This window comes from Oncorhynchus mykiss, chromosome 3, assembly GCF_057628025.1.
Source record: "Oncorhynchus mykiss isolate SJ-2025 chromosome 3, ASM5762802v1, whole genome shotgun sequence".
In the NCBI taxonomy this organism is placed as follows: Eukaryota; Metazoa; Chordata; class Actinopteri; order Salmoniformes; family Salmonidae; genus Oncorhynchus; species Oncorhynchus mykiss.
Genome location: NC_143024.1, coordinates 45,985,703 through 46,011,853, shown reverse-complemented (window position 1 = coordinate 46,011,853; position 26,151 = coordinate 45,985,703). Strand labels below are relative to the sequence as shown.

The following is a 26,151-nucleotide window of genomic DNA, read 5'->3' as shown; positions in this document are numbered from 1 at the left end:
AAGGAGGGTAGTGCTTGGAATCATTGTTCTTCCTCTGTCAACCATGGTTACTAGCAAGGAAAGACGTGCCGTCATCATTGCTTTGCACAAAAAAGGGCTTCGCAGGCAAGGATATTGCTGCTAGTAAGATTGCACCTAAATCAACCATTTATCGGATCATCAAGAACTTCAAGGAGAGCGGTTCAATCGTTGTGAAGAAGGCTTCAGGGCACCCAAGAAAGTCCAGCAAGCGCCAGGACCTTCTCCTAAAGTTGATTCAGCTGCGGGATCGGGGCACCACCAGTACAGAGCTTGCTCAGGAATGGCATCAGGCAGGTGTGAGTATATCTGCACGCACAGTGATGCGAAGACTTCTGGAGGATGGCCTGGTGTCAAGAAATGCAGCAAAGAAGCCACTTCTTTCCAGGAAAAACATCAGGGACAGACTGATATTCTGCAAAAGATACAGGGATTGGACTGCTGAGGACTGGGTAAAGTACATTTCTCTGATGAATCCCCTTTCTGATTGTTTGGGGCATCTGTAAAAAAGTTTGTCTGGAGAAGACAAGTTGAGCGCTACCATCAGTCCTGTGTCATGCCAACCGTAAAGCATCCTGAGACCATTTATGTGTGGGGTTGCTTCTCAGCCAAGGGAGTGGGCTCACTTACAATTTTGCCGAAGAACACAGCCATGAATAAAGAATGGTACCAACACATCCTCCGAGAGCAACTTCTCCCAACCATCCAAGAACAGTTTGGTGACAAACAATGCTTTTTCCAACATGATGGAGCACCTTTCCGTAAGGCAAAAGTGATAACTAAGTGGCTCGGGAAACAAAACATTGATATTTTGGGTCCATGGCCAGGAAACTCCCCAGACCTTAATCCCATTGAGATCTTGTGGTCAATCCTCAAGAGGCGGATGGACAAACAAAAACCCACAAATTCTGACAAACTCCAAGCATTGATTATGCAAGAATGGGCTGCCATCAGTCAGGATGTGGCCCAGAAGTTAATTGACAGCATGCCAGGGCAGATTGCAGAGGTTTTGAAAAAGAAGGGTCAACACTGCAAATATTGACTCCTTGCATCAACTTCATGTATTGTCAATTGAAGCCTTTAACACTTATGAAATGCTTGTAATTATTCTTCAGTATTCCATAGTAACATCTGACAAAAAATATCTGAAGACACTGAAGCAGCAAACTTTGTGAAAATTAATATTTGTCATTCTCAAAACTTTTTTCCACGACTGTAGTTGTGGGGTCTTTCTGTACTACAAGATTTTTTACTATACAACTAACATATGACTATTTTAGTATTTATTTAACCTTTATTTAAGCAGGGAGTCAAGCTGAGACTACGGTCTCATCTCATTTCAAAATCATGGGCATTAATTTGGAGTTGGTCCCCCCTTTGCTGATATAACAGCCTCCACTCTTCTGAGAAGGCTTTCTACTATATAGGCTTGCGAAAGTATTCATCCCCCTTGGCATTTTTCGTATTTTGTTGCCTTACAACCTGGAATTAAAATTGATTTTTTTCGGGGTTTGTATCGTTTGATTTACACAACATACCACTTTGAAGATGCAAAATATGTGTAACGGTTTTCTTGGTGAGAAGGAGAGTCGGACCAAAATGCAGCGTGTAGATTGCGATCCATGTTTATTCAACAAACGAAACACGAATCTAAATACAAACACTACAAAACAATAAACGTAACGAAAACCGAAACAGCCTATACTATACTAACACAGAATAAGGACATCAAGACACTAAGGACAATCACCCACAACAAACTCAAAGAATATGGCTGCCTAAATATGGTTCCCAATCAGAGACAACGATAAACACCTGCCTCTGATTGAGAACCACTTCAGACAGCCATAGACTTAGCTAGAACACCCCACTAGCTACAATCCCCATACATACACACCACATACAAAAACCCATGCCACACCCTGGCCTGACCCAATACATGAAGAAAAACACAAAATACTTAGACCAGGGCGTGACAATATGTTTTATTGTGAAACAAACAAGAAATATGACAAAAAAAAACTGAACCTGAGCGTGCATAACTATTCACCCCCCCAAAGTCAATACTTTGTAGAGCCACCTTTTGCAGCAACTACAGCTGTCTCTTGGGGTATGTCTCTATAAGCTTGGCACATCTAGCCACTGGAATTTTTGCCAACTCTTCAAGGCAAAACTGCTCCAGCTCCTTCAAGTTGGATGTGTTCCGCTGGTGTACATCAGTCTTTAAGTCATACCACCGATTCTCAATTGGATGACTAAGCCATTCCAAGACATTTAAATGTTCTCCCTTAAACCACTCGAGTGTTGCTTTAGCAGTATGCTTAGGGTCATTGTCCTGCTGGAAGGTGAACCTCCGTCCCAGTCTCAAATCTCTGGAAGACTGAAACAGGTTTCCCTCAAGAATTTCCCTGTATTTAGCACCATCCATAATTTCTTCAATTCTGACCAGTTTTCCAGTCCCTTCCGATGAAAATGGTGGTGTTCTCGGGGTGAGAGGTGTTGGGTTTGCGCCAGATATAACGTTTTCCTTGATGGCCAAAAAACTCAATTTTAGTCTCATCTGACCAGAGTACCTTCTTCAATATGTTATGGGAGTCTCTCACATGCCTTTTGGCGAACACCGAACGTGTTTGTTTATTTCTTTATTCTTCCACACCGATCTTGACCAACCATTTCATTATAGACCTCACTTTGTGCACGTGGGCATTATAATGCTGAACCAGTAAAGGGCCTTCCCCAAATTGTTTCCACAAAGTTGGAAGCGCAAGATTGTCTAGAATGTCATTGTATGCTGTAGCGTTAAGATTTCCCTTCAATGGAACTTAGGGGCCTAGCCCGAAAAATGAAAAACAGTCCCAGACCATTATTCCTATTCCACCAAACTTTACAGTTGGCACTATACATTTGGGAAGGTTCTCCTGGCATCCGCCAAACTGAGACTTTTCCTTCGGACTGCCAGATGTTGAAGCATGATTCAACACTCCAGAGAACGCATTTCCATTGTTCCAGGGTCCAATGGTGGCGAGCTTTACACCACTCCAGACGATGCTTGGCATTGCGCATGGTGATCTTAGGCTTGTGTGCGGCTGCTCTGCCATGGAAGCCCATTTCATGAAGCTCCCGACAAACAGTTATTGTGCAGACGTTGCTTCCAGAGGCAGTTTGGAACTCGGGAGTGAGTGTTGCAACTGAGAACAGACTATATTTGTGCATTACGTGCTTCAGCACCTGGCAGTCCCATTCAGTGAGCTTGTGTGGTCTATTAATTCACGGCTGAAGTGTTATTGTGACGTTTCCATGTCACAATAACAGCACTTACAGTAGCCTGGGGCAGCTCTAGTAGGGCAGAAATGTGGCGAATTGACTTGTTGGAAAGGTGGCATCCTATGACAGTGCCACATTGAAATTCACTGAGCTCTTCAATAAGGCCCTTCTACTGCCAATGTTTGTCTATGGAGATTGCATGGCTGTGTGCTCGATTTTATACACCTGCCAACAACGGGTGTGGCTGAAATATTGCCATAGTTAATAACCGGATTGAATGCTCACCAAATATTTTTTTTTGCTGCTATTTAACGAAAGACAGGACCTGTTCCTATGGAAGAAGCCTATTTTATTTATTAATTTCTTAATTAACTAACTGATCAACATGGTTTTTGAAAGATTGTTTTTTGTCAATCTAGACCATCAAAAGTACATATGCAAAAATTATCAGATGCATTTTAAGTGATTTGGAAAATTACATACTTGGTTTTACCTGCATTAGGTACTCATTTCAGTTCAACAAAGGCTTTCTGCAGGGAAATAGAGGCAGATTGAAACTCTGACAGAGCCTGGTTAGCTGTGGGGGCAATAGCATACACCAGACAACTTTTGCCCCTTTCATATTTGGATGCAAGCCATCCCTCTTGTAAAACTGGCGCCTCTCCCAAAAGTGGTAAACATTTTCAATGTACTCCAAATTCATTGAGGAACAGTAGGATTTAAGCCAGTAGTGTAGCTAGAGGAGATAACTAAAGCATTATATTGTTGGTAGAGGACCGGAAATGAGAACCCGCTTGCCTGTCTTCTTTAGCCTGCCTATGAGCCCTCTGAAGTCATCTTTTAATTGCTCCAATTTAGGAGGATGGATGACGTTTGTATCAACATGAATGACGACTGAGCATTCGGGTGCATCTCCATCGCTCCAGGGACCTGGTAGTAACAGGGGCTCCAGGGAAGCAGAAGGTCCTAGCTTTCATGACCACCACATCCCTAACTATGGAGCTCCATATAGCAACCACCACTGGAGGATGACGAGTGGGTCACTGCGAGCCTGTGGGACGTGCTATGGGGGCTGATCCAGGGGCTGGCCGGCTCTGTAACCCAGGACCAGATCCAGAAAACAATGTGTTATTATGGGAATGTGGTCCAAGGTAGGCTCTTCAGTGGCTTCTGCAGAGGAGCCCAATCTCGTAGAGTACCCTGGGTTATCTCCTCGGTCATTTACAATTGTCGCATCAAAAACAGCATGCAATCTTAGCGTCTCCTTAGCCAAAGCAAGACATTCTTTTAGGATCCTGTTCTCCTCTAGTAGTGTTACGGTGAGTGAATGAGGACCCAAAAGCGAACTAACTTAAACAGAGCTTCTTTAATAACCAAACATAGGTAGGCTCAGATAGACCGGCAGATTCCGACAGGACAGGACAAGGTTACAGCAAACATGACGATAGTCTGGTTCAGGCATGAAACACAACAAACAAGAATCCGACAAGGACAGGAACAAAAACAGAGAGAGATATAGGGACCTAATCAGAGGGAAAAAGGGAACAGGTGGGAAACGGGGTGAATGGGTAGTTAGGAGGAGACAAGGCACAGCTGGGGGAAAGAGGGGGAGAAAAGGTAACCTAACAACGACCAGCAGAGGGAGACAGGGTGAAGGGAAAGGACAGAAACACACAACATGACAATACATGACAGTACCCCCCCACTCACCGAGCGCCTCCTGGCGCACTCGAGGAGGAAACCTGGCGGCAACGGAGGAAATCCTCGATCAGCGCACGGTCCAGCACGTCCCGAGAGGGAACCCAACTCCTCTCCTCAGGACCGTACCCCTCCCAATCAACGAGGTACTGGTGACCACGGCCCCGAGGACGCATGTCCAAAATCCTGCGGACCCTGTAGATGGGTGCGCCCTCGACAAGGATGGGGGGGGGGGGGGGAAGACGAGCGGGGGCGCGAAGAACGGGCTTAATACAGGAGACATGGAAGACCGGGTGGACGCGACGAAGGTATCGCGGAAGAAGAAGTCGAACTGCGACAGGATTAATGACCCGAGAAATACGGAACGGACCAATGAACCGCGGGGTCAACTTGCGAGAAGCCGTCTTAAGGGGAAGGTTCTGAGTGGAGAGCCAAACTCTCTGACCGCGACAATATCTAGGACTCTTAGTTCTACGCTTATTAAACGCTGAGAAAGAATGGCTCCCACGCCCAACTCTGACGCGCCAACCTCGACAACGAACTGTCTAGAGACGTCAGGTGTAACAAGGATAGGAGCGGATGTAAAACGATTCTTGAGGAGATCAAAAGCTCCCTGGGCGGAAACGGACCACTTAAAGCACGTCTTGACAGAAGTAAGGGCTGTGAGAGGAGCTGCCACCTGACCGAAATTACGGATGAAACGACGATAGAAGTTCGCGAAGCCGAGAAAGCGCTGCAGCTCGACGCGTGACTTAGGGGCGGGCCAATCAATGACAGCTTGGACCTTAGCGGGATCCATCTTAATGCCTTCAGCGGAAATAACAGAACCGAGAAATGTGACGGAGGAGGCATGAAAAGTGCACTTCTCAGCCTTCACAAAAAGACAATTCTCTAAAAGGCGCTGGAGGACACGTCGAACGTGCTGAAGATGAATCTGGAGTGACGGTGAAAAAATCAGGATATCGTCAAGGTAAACGAAAACAAAGATGTTCAGCATGTCTCTCAGGACATCATTGACTAATGCCTGAAAGACAGCTGGAGCGTTAGCGAGGCCGAAAGGAAGAACCCGGTATTCAAAGTGCCCTAACGGAGTGTTAAACGCCGTCTTCCACTCGTCCCCCTCCCTGATGCGCACGAGATGGTAAGCGTTACGAAGGTCCAACTTAGTGAAAAACCTGGCTCCCTGCAGGATCTCGAAGGCTGAAGACATAAGAGGAAGCGGATAACGATTCTTAACTGTTATGTCATTCAGCCCTCGATAATCTATGCAGGGGCGCAGAGACCCGTCCTTCTTCTTGACAAAAAAAAACCCCGCTCCGGCGGGAGAGGAGGAGGGGACTATGGTACCGGCGTCAAGAGCTACAGACAAATAATCCTCGAGAGCCTTACGTTCGGGAGCCGACAGAGAGTATAGTCTACCCCGGGGGGGAGTGGTTCCCGGAAGGAGATCAATACTACAATCATACGACCGGTGTGGAGGAAGAGAGGTGGCCCTGGACCGACTGAACACCGTGCGCAGATCGTGATATTCCTCCGGCACCCCTGTCAAATCACCAGGCTCCTCCTGTGAAGAAGAGACAGAGGAAACAGGAGGGATAGCAGACATTAAACATTTCACATGACAAGAGACGTTCCAGGAGAGGATAGAATTACTAGACCAATTAATGGAAGGATTATGACAAACTAGCCAGGGATGGCCCAAAACAACAGGTGTAAAAGGTGAACGAAAAATCAAAAAAGAAATGGTTTCGCTATGATTACCAGAAACAGTGAGGGTTAAAGGTAGCGTCTCACGCTGAATCCTGGGGAGAGGACTACCATCCAGGGCGAACAAGGCCGTGGACTCCCTTAACTGTCTGAGAGGAATGTCATGTTCCCGAGCCCAGGTCTCGTCCATAAAACAGCCCTCCGCCCCAGAGTCTATTAAGGCACTGCAGGAAGCTGACGAACCGGTCCAGCGTAGATGGACCGACAAGGTAGTGCAGGATCTTGAAGGAGAGACAGGAGTAGTAGCGCTCACCAGTAGCCCTCCGCTTACTGATGAGCTCTGGCTTTTACTGGACATGAAGTGACAAAATGACCAGCAGAACCGCAATAGAGACAGAGGCGGTTGGTGATTCTCCGTTCCCTCTCCTTAGTCGAGACGCGGATACCTCCCAGCTGCATAGGCTCAGCTCCCGAGCCGGCAGAGGAAGATGGTAGTGATGCGGAGAGGGGGGCAACGGAGAACGCGAGCTCCTTTCCACGAGCTCGGTGACGAAGATCAACCCGTCGCTCAATGCGAATAGCGAGTTCAATCAAGGAATCCACGCTGGAAGGAACCTCCCGGGAGAGAATCTCATCCTTTACCTCTGCGCGGAGACCCTCCAGAAGACGAGCGAGCAAAGCCGGCTCGTTCCAGCCACTGGAGGCAGCAAGAGTGCGAAACTCAATAGAGTAGTCTGTTATGGATCGATTGCCTTGACATAGGGAAGACAGGGCCCTGGAAGCCTCCTCCCCAAAAACAGATCGATCAAAAACCCGTATCATCTCCTCCTTAAAGTCCTGATACTGGTTAGTACACTCAGCCCTTGCCTCCCAGATTGCCGTGCCACACTCACGAGCCCGTCCAGTAAGGAGAGATATGACGTAGGCGACACGAGCAGTGCTCCTGGCGTAAGTGTTGGGCTGGAGAGAAAACACAATATCACACTGGGTGAGGAACGAGCGGCATTCAGTGGGCTCCCCAGAGTAACACGGCGGGTTATTGATTCTGGGCTCCGGAGATTCGAAAGCCCTGGAAGTGGCCGGTGGATCGAGGCGGAGATGGTGAACCTGTTCTGTGAGGTTGGAGACTTGGGTGGCCAGGGTCTCAACGGCATGTCGAGCAGCAGACAATTCCTGCTCGTGTCTGCCTAGCATCGCTCCCTGGATCTCGACGGCTGAGTGGAGAGGATCCGAAGTCGCTGGGTCCATTCTTGGTCGGATTCTTCTGTTACGGTGAGTGAATGAGGACCCAAAAGCGAACTAACTTAAACAGAGCTTCTTTAATAACCAAACATAGGTAGGCTCAGATAGACCGGCAGATTCCGACAGGACAGGACAAGGTTATAGCAAACATGACGATAGTCTGGTTCAGGCATGAAACACAACAAACAAGAATCCGACAAGGACAGGAACAAAAACAGAGAGAGATATAGGGACCTAATCAGAGGGAAAAAGGGAACAGGTGGGAAACGGGGTGAATGGGTAGTTAGGAGGAGACAAGGCACAGCTGGGGGAAAGAGGGGGAGAAAAGGTAACCTAACAACGACCAGCAGAGGGAGACAGGGTGAAGGGAAAGGACAGAAACACACAACATGACAATACATGACAAGTAGTTCAATGATCTGGTATTTTGAGGCAACAAGTTGCTTACGCTATTTACAAATGTAAAAAGTCAGGACACTCTTTTACTCCGGTGAACATTTCACAGGTCTCATATTTCATGGCTACTCCAAATCAGAGGAATCCAACATCCTTATACTTGGGTCAGAAACAGCAGTCCCGACTACAAGAGCCAACCGCAACACGAAATAAGCTTTTCCGGTGAGGGCTAGGTAACCGAGCTAGCCAACTAGCCTGCTAACGTTAGCTCCGGGAAAAGGCAAAATCCAGCCAACACGGTATGGAACAGCACTAAACACTCATAAGTGTAAAATGTACAAAACACAGAAGCACTGTATCGCCACTCAAACGTCCTGCTTCCTGGTCATGTGACAGTATTCGAGAGTCACCATTTGTCACTGTCCCATGTAAATGTGAAAGGGTGTGTGTGTGCGTGCAAGTGTGTGAAACTGTATAACATCTATAATTATACAACTATAACATATTTTACTAAACAATGGTTTGTAGAGAATGAAAATAATGTAAACCATATGCCATGGCCGTCTCACATACTAGATCTAAAGTCAAATTTACACTTCTGGAAGATTCTGGAGCTGCTCCTGAGATAGCGTTTTCCATCACCATCAACAAAACACCAAATTATGGAATTTCTTGTGGAAGAATGGTCTCACATTCCTCCAACAAGGTTCCAGACACTTGTAGAATCTATGCCAAGATGCATTGAAGCTGCTGTTCTGGCTCATGGTGGCCCAACACCCTATTAAGTCACTTTATATTGGGGTTTCCATTATTTTGGCAGTTACTGTTACGGTGCGTGAATGAGGACCCAAAAGCGAATTAACGTAAACAGAGCTTCTTTAATAACAAAACAAAACGTAGGCTCAGATGGACCGGCAGGTTCCGACAGGACAGGACAAGGTTGCAGCAAACATGACGATAGTCTGGTTCAGGCATGAACAACACAAACAAGAATCCGACAAAGACAGGAGCAGAAACAGAGAGAGATATAGAGGACTAATCAGAGGGAAAAAAGGGAACAGGTGGGAAAAGGGGTGACGAGGTAGTTAGGAGGAGACAAGGCACAGCTGGGGGAAAGAGGGGGAGAAAAGGTAACCTAACAACGACCAGCAGAGGGAGACAGGGTGAAGGGAAAGGACAGAAACAAGACACAACATGACAGTACATGACAGTTACCTGTATTTGACTATACAACAATGACATCTTTGACTATCCAACTAAAACCTTTTTGACTATACAACTATAATGTATTTTGCTAAACAACTAGAATATGTTTGACGAGACAACTTGTATATCTACCAAACAATGAATGACTAGTTGATTCTCACCTGTAACTGCTGTTGTCCCCTGTTTTGCTACATTTACAGCCATCACATTTCCTCCCCCAAGCTCCTGACTCATGTGACATTCTCAGCAATAACATTCCAACCTTTACCGTTATTATCACCTCAACCTGTAACATTACCCGCTGTAACCTTCACTTTTTGGGGAACAACAATTGATTCCCATTAAAAATCCTACTTTCCCTAACCCCTAACCCAATCGTAATCCTAACCTGAAACCTTACCCTAACCTTCACCCCTAACCCTCACCCCTAACCCTAACTTCTAACCCAACACCTAACCACTAACCCCTAATCCTACTTCTAACTCTAAACCTAACCCCTAAGCCTAAAATAGCCTTTTACAAGTTGGTTTAATATTCTTGTGAGGACTTCTGGCACTCACAAGTATAGTAAAAACGTGTACACACACAAACACCCACCCACACACACAGAAACTGTTACATAGCACATGTTTACCATGAACTTCTGAAATTCTCCTCTCTGAAACACACCCAAATTGCATTTGTGGGATTCTTCCAGGTTGCTATGGCACGGGTAGTTGCTATAGTAGCAAACACAACTTTAATTGTGTTTATAATATTCGGCAGCTCTGTTACTCGCAAGTGTTGCAAATCATTATTAAACCTAGTCCTTACATCACTGGGGGATACACATACATGAAAAGATACGGTTGATGTCAGAAGTTTACATACACTTACAGTGCCTTGCGAAAGTATTCGGCCCCCTTGAACTTTGCGACCTTTTGCCACATTTCAGGCTTCAAACATAAAGATATAAAGCTGTATTTTTTTGTGAAGAATCAACAACAAGTGGGATACAATCATGAAGTGGAACAACAACTTTTGCAGACTCCATCAGGTTTTCTTCCAGAATGGTCCTGTATTTGGCTCCATCCATCTTCCCATCAATTTTAACCATCTTCCCTGTCCCTGCTGAAGAAAAGCAGGCCCAAACCATGATGCTGCCACCACCATGTTTGACAGTGGGGATGGTGTGTTCAGCTGTGTTGCTTTTACGCCAAACATAACGTTTTGCATTGTTGCCAAAAAGTTCAATTTTGGTTTCATCTGACCAGAGCACCTTCTTCCACATGTTTGGTGTGTCTCCCAGGTGGCTTGTGGCAAACTTTAAACAACACTTTTTATAGATATCTTTAAGAAATGGCTTTCTTCTTGCCACTCTTCCATAAAGGCCAGATTTGTGCAATATACGACTGATTGTTGTCCTATGGACAGAGTCTCCCACCTCAGCTGTAGATCTCTGCAGTTCATCCAAAGTGATCATGGGCCTCTTGGCTGCATCTCTGATCAGTCTTCTCCTTGTATGAGCTGAAAGTTTAGAGGGACGGCCAGGTCTTGGCAGATTTGCAGTGGTCTGATACTCCTTCCATTTCAATATTATCGCTTGCACAGTGCTCCTTGGGATGTTTAAAGCTTGGGAAATCTTTTTGTATCCAAATCCGGCTTTAAACTTCTTCACAACAGTATCTCGGACCTGCCTGGTGTGTTCCTTGTTCTTCATGATGCTCTCTGCGCTTTTAACGGACCTCTGAGACTATCACAGTGCAGGTGCATTTATACGGAGACTTGATTACACACAGGTGGATTGTATTTATCATCATTAGTCATTTAGGTCAACATTGGATCATTCAGAGATCCCCACTGAACTTCTGGAGAGAGTTTGCTGCACTGAAAGTAAAGGGGCTGAATAATTTTGCACGCCCAATTTTTCAGTTTTTGATTTGTTAAAAAAGTTTGAAATATCCAACAAATGTCGTTCCACTTCATGATTGTGTCCCACTTGTTGTTGATTCTTCACAAAAAAATACAGTTTTATATCTTTATGTTTGAAGCCTGAAATGTGGCAAAAGGTCGCAAAGTTCAAGGGGGCCGAATACTTTCGCAAGGCACTGTAGGTTGGAGTCATTAAAACTTGTTTTTCAACCACTCCACAAATTTCTTGTTAACAAACTATAGTTTTGGCAAGTCGGTTAGGACATCTACTTTGTGCAAGACACAAGTAATTTTTCCAACAATTGTTTACAGACAGATTATTTCACTAAAAATTCACTGTATCACAATTCCAGGGGGTCAGACGTTTACATACACTAAGTTGACTGTGCCATAAAACAGCTTGGAAAATTCCAGAAAATTATGGCATGGCTTTAGAAGCTTCTGATAGGCTAATTGACATAATTTGAGTCAATTGGAGGTGTACCTGTGGATGTATTTCAAGGCCTATCTTCAAACTCAGTGCCTCTTTGATTGACATCATGTGAAAATATAAAGAAATCAGCCAAGACCTCAGAATAAAAAACCTGTATACCTCCACAAGTCTAGTTCATCCTTGGGAGCAATTTCCAAACGTCTGAAGGCACCACGTTCATCAGTACAAACAAGTATAAGTAGAAACACCATGGGACCATGCAGCTGTCATACCGCTCAGGAAGGAGACACGTTCTGTCTCCTAGAGATGTACGTACTTTTGTGCGAAAAGTGCAAATCAATCCCAGAACAACAGGAAAGGACCTTGTGAAGATGCTGGAGGAAACCGGTACAAAAGTATCTATATCCACAGTAAAACGAGTCCCATATCAACATAACCTGAAAGGCCGCTCAGGAAGGAAGAAGCCACTGCTGCAAAACCGCCATAAAAAAGCCAGACTACGGTTTGCAACTGCACATGGGGACAAAGATCGTACTTTTGGGAGAAATGTCCTCTGGTCTAAAGAAACAAAAATAGAACTGTTTGACCATAATGACCATCGTTATGTTCCGAGGAAAAAGGTGGATGCTTACAAGCCGAAGAACACCATCGCAATCGTGAAGCACGGGGGTGGCAGCATCATGTTGTGGGGGTGCTTTGCTGCAGGAGGGACTGGTGAACTTCTCAAAATAGATGGCATCATGAGGCATGAAAATTATGTGGATATATTGAAGCAACATCTCAAGACATCAGTCAGGAAGTTAAAGCTTGGTCGCAAATGGGTCTTCCAAATGGCCTCAAGCATACTTCCAAAGTTGTGGCAATATGGCTTAAGTACAACAAAGTCAAGGTATTGGAGTGGCCATCACAAAACCCTGACCTCAATCCCATAGAAAATTTGTGGGCAGAACTGAAAAAGCTTGTTTGAGCAAGGAGGCTTACAAACCTGACTCAGTTACACCAGCTCTGTCAGGAGGAATGGGCCAAAATTCACCCAACTTATTGTGGGAAGCTTGTGGGAGGCTACCCGACACGTGTGACCCAAGTTAAACAATTTAAAGGCAATGCTACCAAATACTAATCGAGTGTATATAAACTTCTGACCCACTGGGAATGTGATGAAAGAAATAAAAGCTAAAATAAATAATACTCTCTACTATTATTCTGACATTTCACATTCTTGAAATAAAGTGGTGATCCTATCTGACCTAAAACAGGGAATGTTTACTAGGATTAAATGTCAGGAATTGTGAAAAACTGAGTTTAAATGTATTTGGTTGAGTTCTATGTAAACTTCCAACTTCAACTGTATGTTGAACATAACATTATTTCTTGGCATTTCTTTATAAACAAACATAATAAAACTTGGGTTTCTGACTGCATCTAAAAAGAGAAAGTTCATATTGCACCGTGAGGTTTCCTCCCGTTTTCATCTCAATATTGCAACTCGATTACAACTCACTACTATCCACCCTATCACTATCAAGACCTCTGACCCTTCACCATTGAACTTTCCACTGCCAGAGAACGTGCCAAAACCAGTCCCAGACTGCACAGCTAAAATCAGATCAGGGGGTTTAGAGTGTGCGGGGGGGCTGTTTCTAAGGACCTCATATGTCACTGCTGTGTTGATAAGTGAGATTTATGACCCTTCACCTTAAAACCTGGTCGCCCAACTATTCTCTCTCCATCACGGCCACTTCTTGTGTTCTTCAGGCCCAAGTGTTTGGAATTCTGCCTCTGTCTCTTGGGAAATCCCTGTCACCTGTCAGTGAAACCCATTCAGTGTTGCATGTGAACCCGTAACTCAAGACTCCAAGTTGATGATCCCCATTGCCCCTTGGCCCCCATACTTCCTCTCTCTCTCTCTCTCGCTCGCTCTCGCTCGCTCGCTCTCTCTGAAATCAAGTCACTCCTGTTGGAGGGGGCACCATCACCTTCTGGCCCTTTTTTTATTCCGGCTGGCAGATTCCCAGCATCATCTGCTGCTTGGTGGCGACAGGAATAGAAGCTGGGTGGGGATGCTAGAGTGGACATTGGTTAGCAATAGCCCTACAGTGTCATTTTGCCAGTGGCAGGTGAGCTGACACGGAATGAAAGCGTTAGTCAAAGCTGAGGCTCATGGCCATTTTACCTGAGGTTTCAAGTACTCTACCATGGCGCTACTTCAAAGACACACACGGTCAGTGTCTCTTTAGATAGACTATGACTTTTTAAAGAGACATAAACAGTCGAACAGTAGCTTGTGCATTGAGTTTAGCCAGGGTTGAGCATCTCAAGACAGAGGCACAAAAAGTAAGGCTACCCTGTTAAGCAGGGGATGTGGCACATTTGCATAACACCACCATGACATTTATTTTGATCAATTATTTTTTTTGGGGGGGGTGGGATAACAAATAACTTCATATTTTCTTCCCGTGTCTGATTTCAAAGCAAGGTGAGAGGAAGGGCCGGGATGTGGCACTTAGAGCCCCTGGGATGGGACATCAGAATTGAATGACGTGGGAACAGAATGTTTTGGGGTGGGGTAGAGGGGAAAGGGGGAGATTAGATCAGGAGTCGGATTTCACATTTCCTCCTGTATCTCTCCCTATTCAGCCAGTCAGATAAACGACAGTGATTCCAATGACTCGGTCAGGGCTTATCTGTTTGAATATAATATAAATTCAATATGGTCTCAGACACAACCAAAATATTACAAGGGTCATTCTAATTTGTTGCGGGGTTTAAATGAGTCATTATACAGAACTGTGTGTTGCATCACTTTCTCTCTGAATTTCTCTCTCTATTTCATGCCCCTCAACATGTTTGCTTCCCACTCATTCTCCATGACAGGTCCTTCAAAACAAAGAGGGAAGATCCATTCCAGAGGGGCCTCCCCCATCCAAAATCAACCCAGAGAGGAGCCTGTGCTGTGCAAAATGCTGTGGTGATGCTCTCACTTCACCCTTTATTTTCCAAAAATACAGTTGGAAGTTGGCATGAGCGCAAACTGTGACCGCTCACAGCTCAGAAAACACTGCTTCCCTCTTTTCCTGTGTAATAGAAACCTCTCTGAAGTCAGAGCTACAGAAGCTCTGTGTTATGGTTAAATCATAGGCCCGGGGAGAGCAGGTGCTTCCCCAATACTCTGGGGAGACGTTGCCCCTGGCCCTGAGTGCTGGTCTAGGATCAGCTTTCCCTAGCCCACGTCTGACCTCAACCACTATTAGCTAATGAAGCAAACATTTAGAGGCAAATTCTATACCCCAAGTTTTTCCTGCACTGACAGCAGACTTTCATAGAGGGAACAATGTTAGAGAAGGGAGGCTACAGTAATATGGCAGGGCCAATGGGGTTGATGCGGTGCAGCTATGGATGCAGTGGTATCTGAGAGAGGATAGAGAGAGTGGATATTCATAGCTCTGATAAAAAGGTAAGGAGAGCATAAAGATTATTCCTTCCAAACTCTGCTCTTAAACTTAGATACAACTATCACATCAAAATGGTTGTGTAAACCAAAACTTCTCCATAAAAGTACACTTTTCCCAGTTGACCTTTGTGCTGGCATGTATGCTTCTGATTTTCTCGTTAAGGGAGAGAATGGAGAATACATCCATCCACATCAAAGTGAACCCTGAAAATAAAATCACATCGCCAAAAAATTCCTTGGCCTCCCGTGCACATTCCTGAAAACCCAATACCTCTGCACCGCTGTAGGTAGGAGGAATTATGGATTGGGTACATAATGACAATACATTTACAGATATTAAAAGCGAAACCGTCAACTGCTGACTTGGCTGGTTCCAAATGAACATGGGCAGAGGCGGTGGCATTGTTTCTCCGTTAGTTTGCTTGTTAGGAGCCCATTGTGTTTACTTAGGTTTTTTTCTCCGTAAAAATTTATGGTCGGCCATACTTTTATGTTGGCTGAGTTATGTGGCGCTCTCTGGCAGGGCTGCAGCAGGGACCTTTGAAGTGAGGCCATAAAACGCGGTGAGAGAGCAGCCAAGGCAGCACACTGTATTGTGGGTTGAGGCAGGACACGCAGGTCAGTAGAGTCAGCGGCAACGGCACTATACAGGGTGTGAGGACAGGTCGTGATCATACAGAGACCTGGAGCCTCTGCCAAGAGGACACTAACACCTGAAGTGCATCCACGTCACAGATCACATAGTAGGCATAAATAAATTGTTACTGCACACAGTTCAGAAGCCTTGGCAGTACTACAGTAATAAAACACTGATATCTAGATGACACAAGGCCATACTGTAGATATGTATATTCCCAGAGCTGGGAGTCCAATGATGTAGTTCCTATCATGTGTGAGTGTGAGTCAAAGTGGACTGAAGTATGATTCATATGTGACTGCTGTGTTGAGTCCCTTTGAGTTATGAGTGTACTATGTAAGATCAAACCAATCCCCTTTAGCCTGCCTAACTGGAAAGGGGAGAACAAGTTTCCATTGCTGGCATTTTTCCTTTTGCTAACTAAGTTCCCTCTATAAATAAAAACCCTGTCATGGACCTGAATCACAGAAAGACCTCTGAGTAGGGAGAGTGATGAGTTGTTTAACTCATCGCTCCCCTCAATCTGAGTGTGGTGATTATTTTATCAGCACTGATCGATGTGAAGAAGCTACCTTTCCACGGCAGCCCCCAACGGGCTCACCAGTGAGCTCACATTTAGAGAGAAAAAAGTGAAAAATGAAAGGCAAAAGAAAAACAACAGGGTGAAAAATTGCTGCGATCAAAGTGCTAACTCCCCAGTCAAACTTTCCAATATGATAAAACCAGAAGCAGGAATTAACAGAAGCAAGGATTGTCCTCTACGGCTTAACGTCTCCCATTTTTATTTCACTTTGAAAAAAATATATATATAGTTAGGAGAGGACAGCATCTGGTGTAAAGCTCTGGGGGATTTGGGTCCCTAAATGAAGACAGATCAGCTATTTCTTTCCCTGAGAAACGTATGTGTGTGTGTGTGTGTGTGTGTGTGTGTGTGTGTGTGTGTGTGTGTGTGTGTGTGTGGCATGTTTAGTTCTGACTCAGTCTATAACAGCACTACTGAAAAAAATCACAGTTTGATTTACGTCTTCCACAGCTACTGTCGGTGGGCCACCAGAGCCTCTACTGTTTACTGTTTATAACAACCAACCTCTGAAAGCCTGAGAGAGCGCCAAACCCACTGCAATGCTTTACTTACAATCTGACCCCACTCTAAATCTTTATTTTCCTCTCTCTCTCTCTCTCTCTCTCTCTCACTCACTCACTCACTCACTCACTCACTCACTCACTCACTCACTCACTCACTCACTCACTCACTCACTCACTCACTCACTCACTCTCACACTGTCACACACATACAAATACTGAGAGTTTTAACAGATTGTTCAATCTCTTTTGGACTTGTATGTGCTATTGCTATTAGTTATTACTATGAGCCACATGACTTAGCCACTTATAGGGTGCATGGGTTAACCTGAGTTAGAATTTGAATGAGTGAGTGCTAAAGTTATCTTTAGAACATGTTTTTTTCACTGTCTGGTTTAAACCTGCAAAAACTCCTACATTTGTTATGACAATGCTGCAACGGGTATCTCACGGAAGCAAGGTAGCACACTTTAACACCAACACATGCACACCCAGATGCTATCATAGGCAATAACAAGCAGGTGAGGATAGAGCTGGGCAAGGTAGGCACAGGGACATGAGTACAACACTGATGATAAAGTGTGAGGTGAGATACTTGTCACTTATCAGTCAGCATCACTTATCAGTCAGCATGATACTTATCAGTCAGCAGCATGAATCACTCAGAGGGAATTCATTCCAGCGTGCCATCCAAAACATGAGCCATCCATAACAAGGCCACACAATGGGCTTCAATTAAACGTAAAATACATTTTGTTCTTTTGAACAACTCACACAAAACCCACATTAGATGTATTGAATATTTATTTCACCTCTGTCTATGTAGTGAAGCTACTTATACCAATAAATAATCCTGAAAACAATTAAAGCACAAATTTGTGGTGCTCACTGATTTAAAAAAAATATATATTTTTTTTTAAGTTTGTTAATGATTGAGTGGATGTGTCATGTTTCACACCATATTCCACATCAACCTCCAAAGAGACCCATGCATTCCTTTGTCATACAACCATTGTGCAATGTCAAATAAGGAATAAAAGGACAACAACGTTACATGGCACAGACACCATGACCCAGACATAATATCAAGTTTCACATCAACAAGCCTGTTCTAAAGAGGGGAGCTTCCCATGTAAAACATGTTAGTGAAAGGTTCATGAATTATTTATAGTCTGTTCTATTACACAAAATGGAGGTAATAACCCCTGAGTGGGTTTATAGTTTTGGTATTTGGCACAGCAAGATAGCCACCCACTTTCAAGCTGATCCCTCTCTGCAACATTATTGAGGGTCAGGGTTGAGATACAGTTTGTGTGGTCCAAGGCAAGTGAAAATGACCCGAATCTGAGTAAAACAGGCCTATGTTTATAAAAGATAAGACCTTAGAATGTGTTTAAACGTATTTGTAGATCCAGACATTCCATTAAATCACTGCACACATGATAGAGCACACTGACATCAGTTTTTGTGGGGCTACTAAAACTAAACTCATACTTTAGTGGCTCTAAATAGCATCAGGGGGAAATTGGTCCTTGCCCATGAATTCTGACATACTCATCCTACAAAGGGGAAGTGAAAATGTATTGTAATAATTTACCAAATGTAGCCTTCATAGCTGCCTTGGAGCATGCGCATATGCATCGTAAATTCCCTAATATTTGAGTCTTCCGGATTGAGAAAAATGTCCATTCGGAAACAACCTATCGGGAGTTTAGGTTTTGGTCATCTGTAAACTGCATCTATCCAATCACAGAGGCCTGTCCGTCTGCTCTGTAGTCTCGCAAGACACAGAGAAGTCATGGCTGCCGTACCGAGCAGCAAACTTCTAGGCAGGTGTGTTGCATCTCCAACCGGGAAACACTCCGCGTCGGTCATCTTCTTACACGGCTCAGGTGGTTACGTTTTACACTGCTCCCGATGTTTTAGTGACATTTCTTCAACGGTAACTACGCTGAACTAGCCTCATAATAACTAGGAGTTTTGGTAGGTTAGCGACCAGTAGCCTAGCCTGTAGCATTGCCAGAGTACCTTCGATTTAGATACTGAAAGCTTGTGTACAGTGATGGACAGACAGGACTGGCTGTCTTTTGAAATGTATAACTAACTATACAATGTGGCTTCCACGCAACTGTAACTGCGTTATGATATGGCCTACTGTGGCAAATTAATAATGTAGCTAAACAGAAGCTACGTAGATCGATACATTCAATTGAGTGGTCAGCATTGGCAAATGTTAGTCTAAGGATACTTAATATTTGGGCTTGATCACAAGAGAAAAAAACAGAATGCTATATGTATTTATCTGATATCTCCCAGATAAAATAAATGTTAAATAAAATAAAAATGTATCAAATATTCACCAGTCAGTAGCATGTGAACGGGATGTTGGTGAAACCAAGGTTCTGCCTCGTGACTGGTGAGTCAGTTATATTGGCTAACTGTTCACTTCTGCCATGCAGGAGACACTGGACGGGGAGTGCGAGCATGGGTCAAAGAGGTTTCGGTACCAGACCTGGCTTTCCCCCACATCAGAGTGGTATATCCCACAGCTCCAGCCAGGTATTTTTATTTGTTTTATTTCACCTTTATTTAAAGAGGCAAGTCAGTTAAGAACAAATTCTTATTTTCAATGACGGCCTAGGAACAGTGGGTCAACTGCCTCATTCAGGGGCAGAACGTCAGATTTTTAACTTGTCAGCTTGGGGATTCGATCAGGCAACCTTTCGGATACTAGTCCAACGCTCTAACCACTAGGCTACCTGCCGCTAAATGCAGTACTGCAGTCAAGCTGCTGAAACCCCTCAACACACAGACAAAGCCCTTCAACTGTTGTCTTTGAAATAACTGAACTAACCCAGACAGGTGGAACATCTGGGCATCTATTCATAAAGCATCTCAGAGTTGGAGTTTTGATCTAGGATCAGTTTTGCCTTTAAGATAATAATGATTATGATTATACACTGCTCAAAAAAATAAAGGGAACACTAAAATAACACATCCTAGATCTGAATGAATGAAATATTCTTATTAAATAATTTTTTCTTTACATAGTTGAATGTGCTGACAACAAAATCACACAAATTATCAATGGAAATCAAATGTATCAACCCATGGAGGTCAAAATTAAAGTGGAAAACCACACTACAGGCTGATCCAACTTTGATGTATTGTCCTTAAAACAAGTCCAAATGAGGCTCAGTAGTGTGTGTGGCCTCCACGTGTCTGTATGACCTCCCTACAACGCCTGGGCATGCTCCTGATGAGGTGGCGGATGGTCTCCTGAGGGATCTCCTCCCAGATCTGGACTAAAGCAACTCCTGGACAGTCTGTGGTGCAATGGAGCGAGACATGATGTCCCAGATGTGCTCAATTGGATTTAGGTCTGGGGAACGGGCGGGCCAGTCCATAGCATCAATGCCTTCCTCTTGCAGGAACTGCTGACACACTCCAGCCACATGAGGTCTAGCATTGTGTTGCATTAGGAGGAACCCAGGGCCACACCAGCATATGGTCTCACAAGGGGTCTGAGGATCTCATCTCAGTACCTAATGGCAGTCAGGCTACCTCTGGCGAGCACATGGAGGGCTGTGCAGCCCCCCAAAGAAATGCCACCCCACACCATGACTGACCCACCGCCAAACCGGTCATGCTGGAGGAGGCAGAATGTTCTCCACGGCGTCTCCAGACTGTCACGTCTGTCACGTGCTCAGTGTGAACCTGCTTTCATCTCTGAAGAGCACAGGGCGCCAGTGGCGAATTTGCCAATCTTGGTGTTCTCTGGCAAATGCCAAACGTCCTGCACGGTGTTTGGCTGTAAGCACAACCCCCACCTGTGGACGTTGGGCCCTCATACCACCCTCATGGAGTCTGTTTCTGACCGTTTGAGCAGACACATGCACATTTGTGGCCTGCTGGAGGTCCTTTTGCAGGGCTCTGGCAGTGCTCCTCCTGCTGCTCCTTGCACAAAGGCGGAGGTAGCGGTCCTGCTGCTGGGTTGTTGCCCTCCTACGGCCTCCTCCACGTCTCCTGATGTACTGGCCTGTCTCCTGGTAGCGCCTCCATGCTCTGGACACTACGCTGACAGACACAGCAAACCTTCTTGCCACATCTCGCATTTATGTGCCATCCTGGATGAGCTGCACTACCTGAGCCACTTGTGTGGGTTGTAGACTCCGTCTCATGCTACCACTAGAGTGAAAGCACCGCCTGCATTCAAAAGTGACCAAAACATCAGCCAGGAAGCATAGGAACTGAGAAGTGGTCTGTGGTCCCCACCTGCAGAACCACTCCTTTATTGGGGGGTGTCTTGCTAAATGCCTATAATTTCCACCTGTTGTCTATTCCATTTGCACAACAACATGTGAAATGTATTGTCAATCAGTGTTGCTTCCTAAGTGGACAGTTTGATTTCACAGAAGTGTGATTGACTTGGAGTTACATTGTGTTGTTTAAGTGTTCCCTTTACTTTTTTGAGCAGTGTATATCCTAGGTGAGCATTCCTACTCCAATGCTTTATGAATATGGACCCTGAATAGCATTTTAAATAGGCTAAATAGCCTAATACCCTTTTCATACTACCGCACCAAGATGAATGGACCATGTGAATAGATAATTTCCAAGCCAGTGCGGTTCGGGTCAGCACGATATTGTGGAAAGGGGTAAATCTTCTTCTCCTCCTCCCATGTGACCCTCACTACCCAAACCTTTCCTCATTCCATAGCTAAACTTTGAATCTTGTTCTGTCTTCTGTTGACCCCTCAGGCCATACACACCCATGCGGGGGGCTCTGTCCAATGTGTGGTTTGACCGCTACAAGATCTCACACGACTGCCTGGAGCACTTGGAGTCTATAGACGCCATGGCCAACTCCTTGGGAGCGGTTATACAGGAGGAGATCAGGGCAGGAGTACCAAAACACAGGATGATCATAGGTACTGTCTCACACACATACACGCTAATTCTGCTGCTACTAGAGCTGTTTGTTTTATTTCCCTGTCTCTTTCTGACCGTATGTCAGATTTGGCTGTATGGTCTCTCCTTCACTCGTTACCTTCCTCATGACTTCCTAACTCCATGACTCCCTCCTGAATGTGTATTATGCACCCATCCACTTGCCCATTTGCTTGATCTTGCTCTTTCTCTCTCTACACACATCACTCTCTCTCTCTCTTGGCCTTGGTGTTCTCAACTCCCTCTGTCATGATATAAAATGAAGAATGCAAGTTATCAGGTTTCTTTACCCTTTTATTCGCTGCCAATTATGAACCGTAAAGTATTTCTGGAGGGATTATTGGGTTCAGCAAATCCTTTTTCCCAAATAGTTTGGTTATCAGGTTCGCGTGTAAATGACAATGACATAAAATTGCTCGGATCAAGCGCCATAAACACTATTTTAGAACCTAGGTAAGAGTTCCCACAGGAAATATGTGGGGGGGCCATCGAAAGTTTTATGTCTCTGTAAGAGAACAAATGATAGCATCCATGAAAGGGGAAACCGATGGGAACATTGGGAAAAGGGTTAACCTACAAGCCCTGAAATATATAAATATACGGAAATAGTTGTGAGTAGAAGGGGGAAAAAAGAGCTGAGCGTTTGTGTGAAAGGCCCAGTGTGGAACGCCAGAAAAGCCCCTGAACTCCACTCAAGAAAGTGATTCAAAAAACACATGTTCCTGGGAGAAATATTATCTTCCTAAATCATAACATTTTGTCATTAACTATAAATACTCATTGGAATCAGTCGGCATACTGGAGAAACGGGAGTGGTCTGTACCCGGAGTCCACTTGCAGGGCTGACGGACTGACAAGCGGCAGAACTTTCCATGGAAAAAACTTTTTCAAGTACAAGCCGCCGCCGCAGGCTTGTGTGTTCATGTTTTTCACTCTTTAAAAAAGCACGGATCCGTTGGGGAATCTCAGAAAAGAGAAGCTATCGCCACAGTCATGATTTCACACATATAGGCTCACACACACACACTGAAAACACACAGCAGCACTGTACCAAACAGCACAGCGGAGGGGTATACGAAAGAAGGAGACATTATAATGTGAATGTATGATTGAGGTTTGTTATCGTGGTTTGGAATGAGAGACTGAGAGTATACCAGAAAGACAGAGAGTATACCAGAAAGACAGTCTCAAAGTATGTACTCTTAGAAAAAAGGGTTCTTCAGCTGTCCCCATAGGAGAACCCTTTTTGGTTCCAGGTAGAACCCAAAAGGGCTCTACATAGTACCAAAAAGGCTTCTACAAAGGGTAATCCTATGGGGACAGACAAAGAACCGTTTTAGGTTCTAGATAACACCTTTTTTTGGTTCAAGGAGTATAGCCGGTGAAGTAAAGAAAGAAACAGAGAATCTCATGGACAAATGTTTTATTCGTTGGGCAAAGCGTGTGAACTCCCCCCATATCTCCATTCTTCCCTTCCCCCTCTGACAGGATGATGGGTACTTTCACACTTTCCCAGATGTACACCGTGTGCCCAGATGTACCCAGATGTGTGAGATTAAGGATGGGCTCGTGAACGGATGCCGACTCCTGAGGAGCGAAAAAGCTGATGATGTGGAACTATGGAGTCTGTTTCATTTTTAATGTTTTTTTATTTTCTTTCTCAGTCAAAGGCAGAGTATTTTCCACTTCGGACCGCTTAAACTGCCAGGATGGCTTAAACTACTGTTACTCATACATAATAATAAATGAATATATTTATTATTATGTTCCTATCTTATATTATTGCCAGTATGCACAGTTGGATTTGGTTTTGGTTTTATTTTTTATTCCCTGGGAAAAGCACTTTGGATACAATATTCGATACACATTTTCAGTGAATACCTGTACAAAGACACCTAATGGAACCCAGTACAATGATGTTCTGTTTTGTCTTGTTCCTCGTCCAAAGGGGGTTTTTCTATGGGCGGAGCTATGGCCCTCCACCTGGCGTGCCGTTATCACCCTGAAGTAGCAGGAGTCTTTGCTCTGTCCAGCTTTCTCAACAAAGACTCTGTAGTATATCAGGTAAGGCAGGCTGTCACTGGTATGTCTACTAAACTGTCCAGACAATATTCTAAATCTTAATTAGAGCGCCAGAAAACTACAACTACCTACTCAACTGTCCTTTGAATGACAGATAGTGGTAGAGAAATATTGGTGTATTGATATACAGTTTCCCAATTCAAAGATGCTCCATGTCATTCCCAAGATCTTGCATTTATCAGGAGTTGGCTGCACTTGGTTCTGACAGAGATATTGGGCCTATAGAGTGTGCTAGTAAGCAGTCTAGAAGTGTCTGACTGACTCTTCTCCCCCTGCTAGGCTGTGGAGGAGCGGGCAAGGGCGGGGAGCCCCCTCCCTGAGCTATTCCAGGGCCATGGGACAGGAGACGAGTTGGTGTTCCATAAGTGGGGAGAAGAAACTACGGCCCTGCTGAAGAAGGCTGGGATGACAACCACCTTCCACTCGTTCCCAGGCCTCCAGCACCAGCTCTCCCGGCCAGAGATTGAGCTACTGCGCTCCTGGATCCTCACCAAGCTGCGCCCGGACAGTCTAGACGCCAGTGGGCAGTGACCAGTCAGCCCCACACCACTAAACAGACACATTAACAACACGCTATTAACATGTTAATAACACGTTCACACTATTAAGCTGCTTTAAAATGAGCCAAACCAAACGGTACTGCGCTGGCCTGGTAAAGCATTGCCCATAGTTTCTGGAACAAAGCTGGAAAAGCGAGCCAGCACGGTCAGGTCGGTACTATAGTGTGAAAAGGATATTAACATGCTGAGTGGGCTGTGGAACACCTCCTCACAACCTCTGTTGGACACAATACCGCTTTTTAAAATATGTGTCAATAAATGTTTTGTTTTTTTGCTTGGACACTGTCAGTTGTGCTTGCTTAGTGTCCTCAACAGCTGTGTGGTTCCCTTCAAAAGAGAACATGTGATAGTTGAGTGTGCTTATAACCACTCCCTCTGCACTTGTACAGTCTCCACTCTTAACGCTTCAGCCTCGTCTGTCTAACTCTGATAGGATATGGGAGCATGCTCTGCCTCCACCCCTATCGTTTAACTAACACTAGAGTCAATTTAGTACCGTTGCTGTAGAGAGAACAGGAATTGTTTAGTCAATCTTGCTCGCTGTTTTTTTTTTTATACACCATTATCGTTTTGCGCTGGGGAATGTGTTGAACATGTGTGGGGATGGAGGGAGCGGAGGTCTGTTCTGTTTGCTCAGTAGTTCTGCTCCGTAGCACACATCGCCTCATTGATAGTTATTGGGAAGAAGCAGTTAGCTATTCTTCCCTTCTTCCTACCTGCAGCCTTTCTCTCGGCGTTGTGCTTAAGGTAGTCCGGATGCTGGGCTGCCTTCACTAGTGTAGGGCTGCAGGCCAGGGTCAGAACACAGGAAGATCATGAGTGAGCAGTAGTAACACTTAGGTGCCAAACATAATGAGTTATGGAAATGATTCACGTTTCTTGTGTAGTCCTGGCTATAAATTAAACATCTGTCAACATCAGCAGTCACCCTTTGGAAAATACTTTGAATTATGATTTTTGAAATTGTATCCACAAACCTTTAAAATTAACATTATTTTAATGAGTTTATTATATATTTGTGGTTTACATGATATAGGCTATAACAAATCAGCAACTTAGACATGAATAAGGTGGGGGCCTCCTGGGTGGCGCAGTGATCCAAGGCACTGCATCGCAGTGCTAGCTGTGCCACCAGAGACTCTGGGTTCTAGCCCAGGCTCTGTCGCAGCTGGCCGTGACCGGGAGGTCCATGGGGCGACGCACAATTGGCCCAGTGTCGTCCGGGTTAGTTAGGGCTTGGCCAGAAGGGATATCCTTGTCTCATCGTGCACTAGCGACTCCTGTGGTGGGCCGAAGCAGGTCGCCAGGTGTACGGTGTTTCCTCCGACACATTGGTGCGGCTGGCTTCCGGGTTGGATGTGCGTGTGTCGAGAAGCCTCTCCCGAGTCCGTACAGGAGTTGCAGCGATGACACAAGACTGCAACTACTATCAAATAAAATACATGAATAAGGTATGAAAAATGATAGCTGCTCAGTTGAACCAGCTAGAGAATGTAACATGGTCCCCCTACAC

At 44.9% G+C, this 26,151-nt stretch overlaps 1 protein-coding gene across 3 annotated transcripts; it reads left to right on the top strand.

The window, feature by feature from the left end:
• The first annotated feature begins 18,607 nt into the window (after positions 1 to 18,607).
• Positions 18,608 to 25,558, top strand: LOC110519356 (lysophospholipase-like protein 1). Of its 3 annotated transcripts, none has more exons than XM_090229355.1 (5): positions 18,608 to 18,988; positions 19,506 to 19,605; positions 21,808 to 21,977; positions 23,945 to 24,060; positions 24,358 to 25,558. In XM_090229355.1, the coding sequence occupies exons 3-5, from the start codon at positions 21,821 to 21,823 to the stop codon at positions 24,607 to 24,609; spliced, it is 525 nt and encodes a 174-aa protein (XP_090085481.1). In that variant the 5' UTR covers positions 18,608 to 18,988; positions 19,506 to 19,605; positions 21,808 to 21,820; the 3' UTR covers positions 24,610 to 25,558. The 3 variants fall into 3 exon arrangements, 2 of the variants coding, with proteins under 2 accessions (XP_090085481.1, XP_021452167.1); XM_021596492.3 differs by having other exon boundaries at positions 18,627 to 18,938; XR_016494635.1 differs by having other exon boundaries at positions 18,680 to 18,938; positions 23,485 to 24,060.
• The last annotated feature ends 593 nt before the right edge of the window (positions 25,559 to 26,151 follow it).

What these genes read in the sequence shown, in the direction of transcription:
- LOC110519356 (XM_021596492.3), top strand. Translation starts at nt 18,845, where the DNA reads ATGGCTGCCGTACCGAGCAGCAAACTTCTAGGCAGGTGTGTTGCATCT. An exon ending in AAAACACAGGATGATCATAG is followed by an intron (nt 21,978 to 23,944) that starts GTACTGTCTCAC and finishes CCTCGTCCAAAG; the next exon opens with GGGGTTTTTCTATGGGCGGA. An exon ending in AAGACTCTGTAGTATATCAG is followed by an intron (nt 24,061 to 24,357) that starts GTAAGGCAGGCT and finishes TCCCCCTGCTAG; the next exon opens with GCTGTGGAGGAGCGGGCAAG.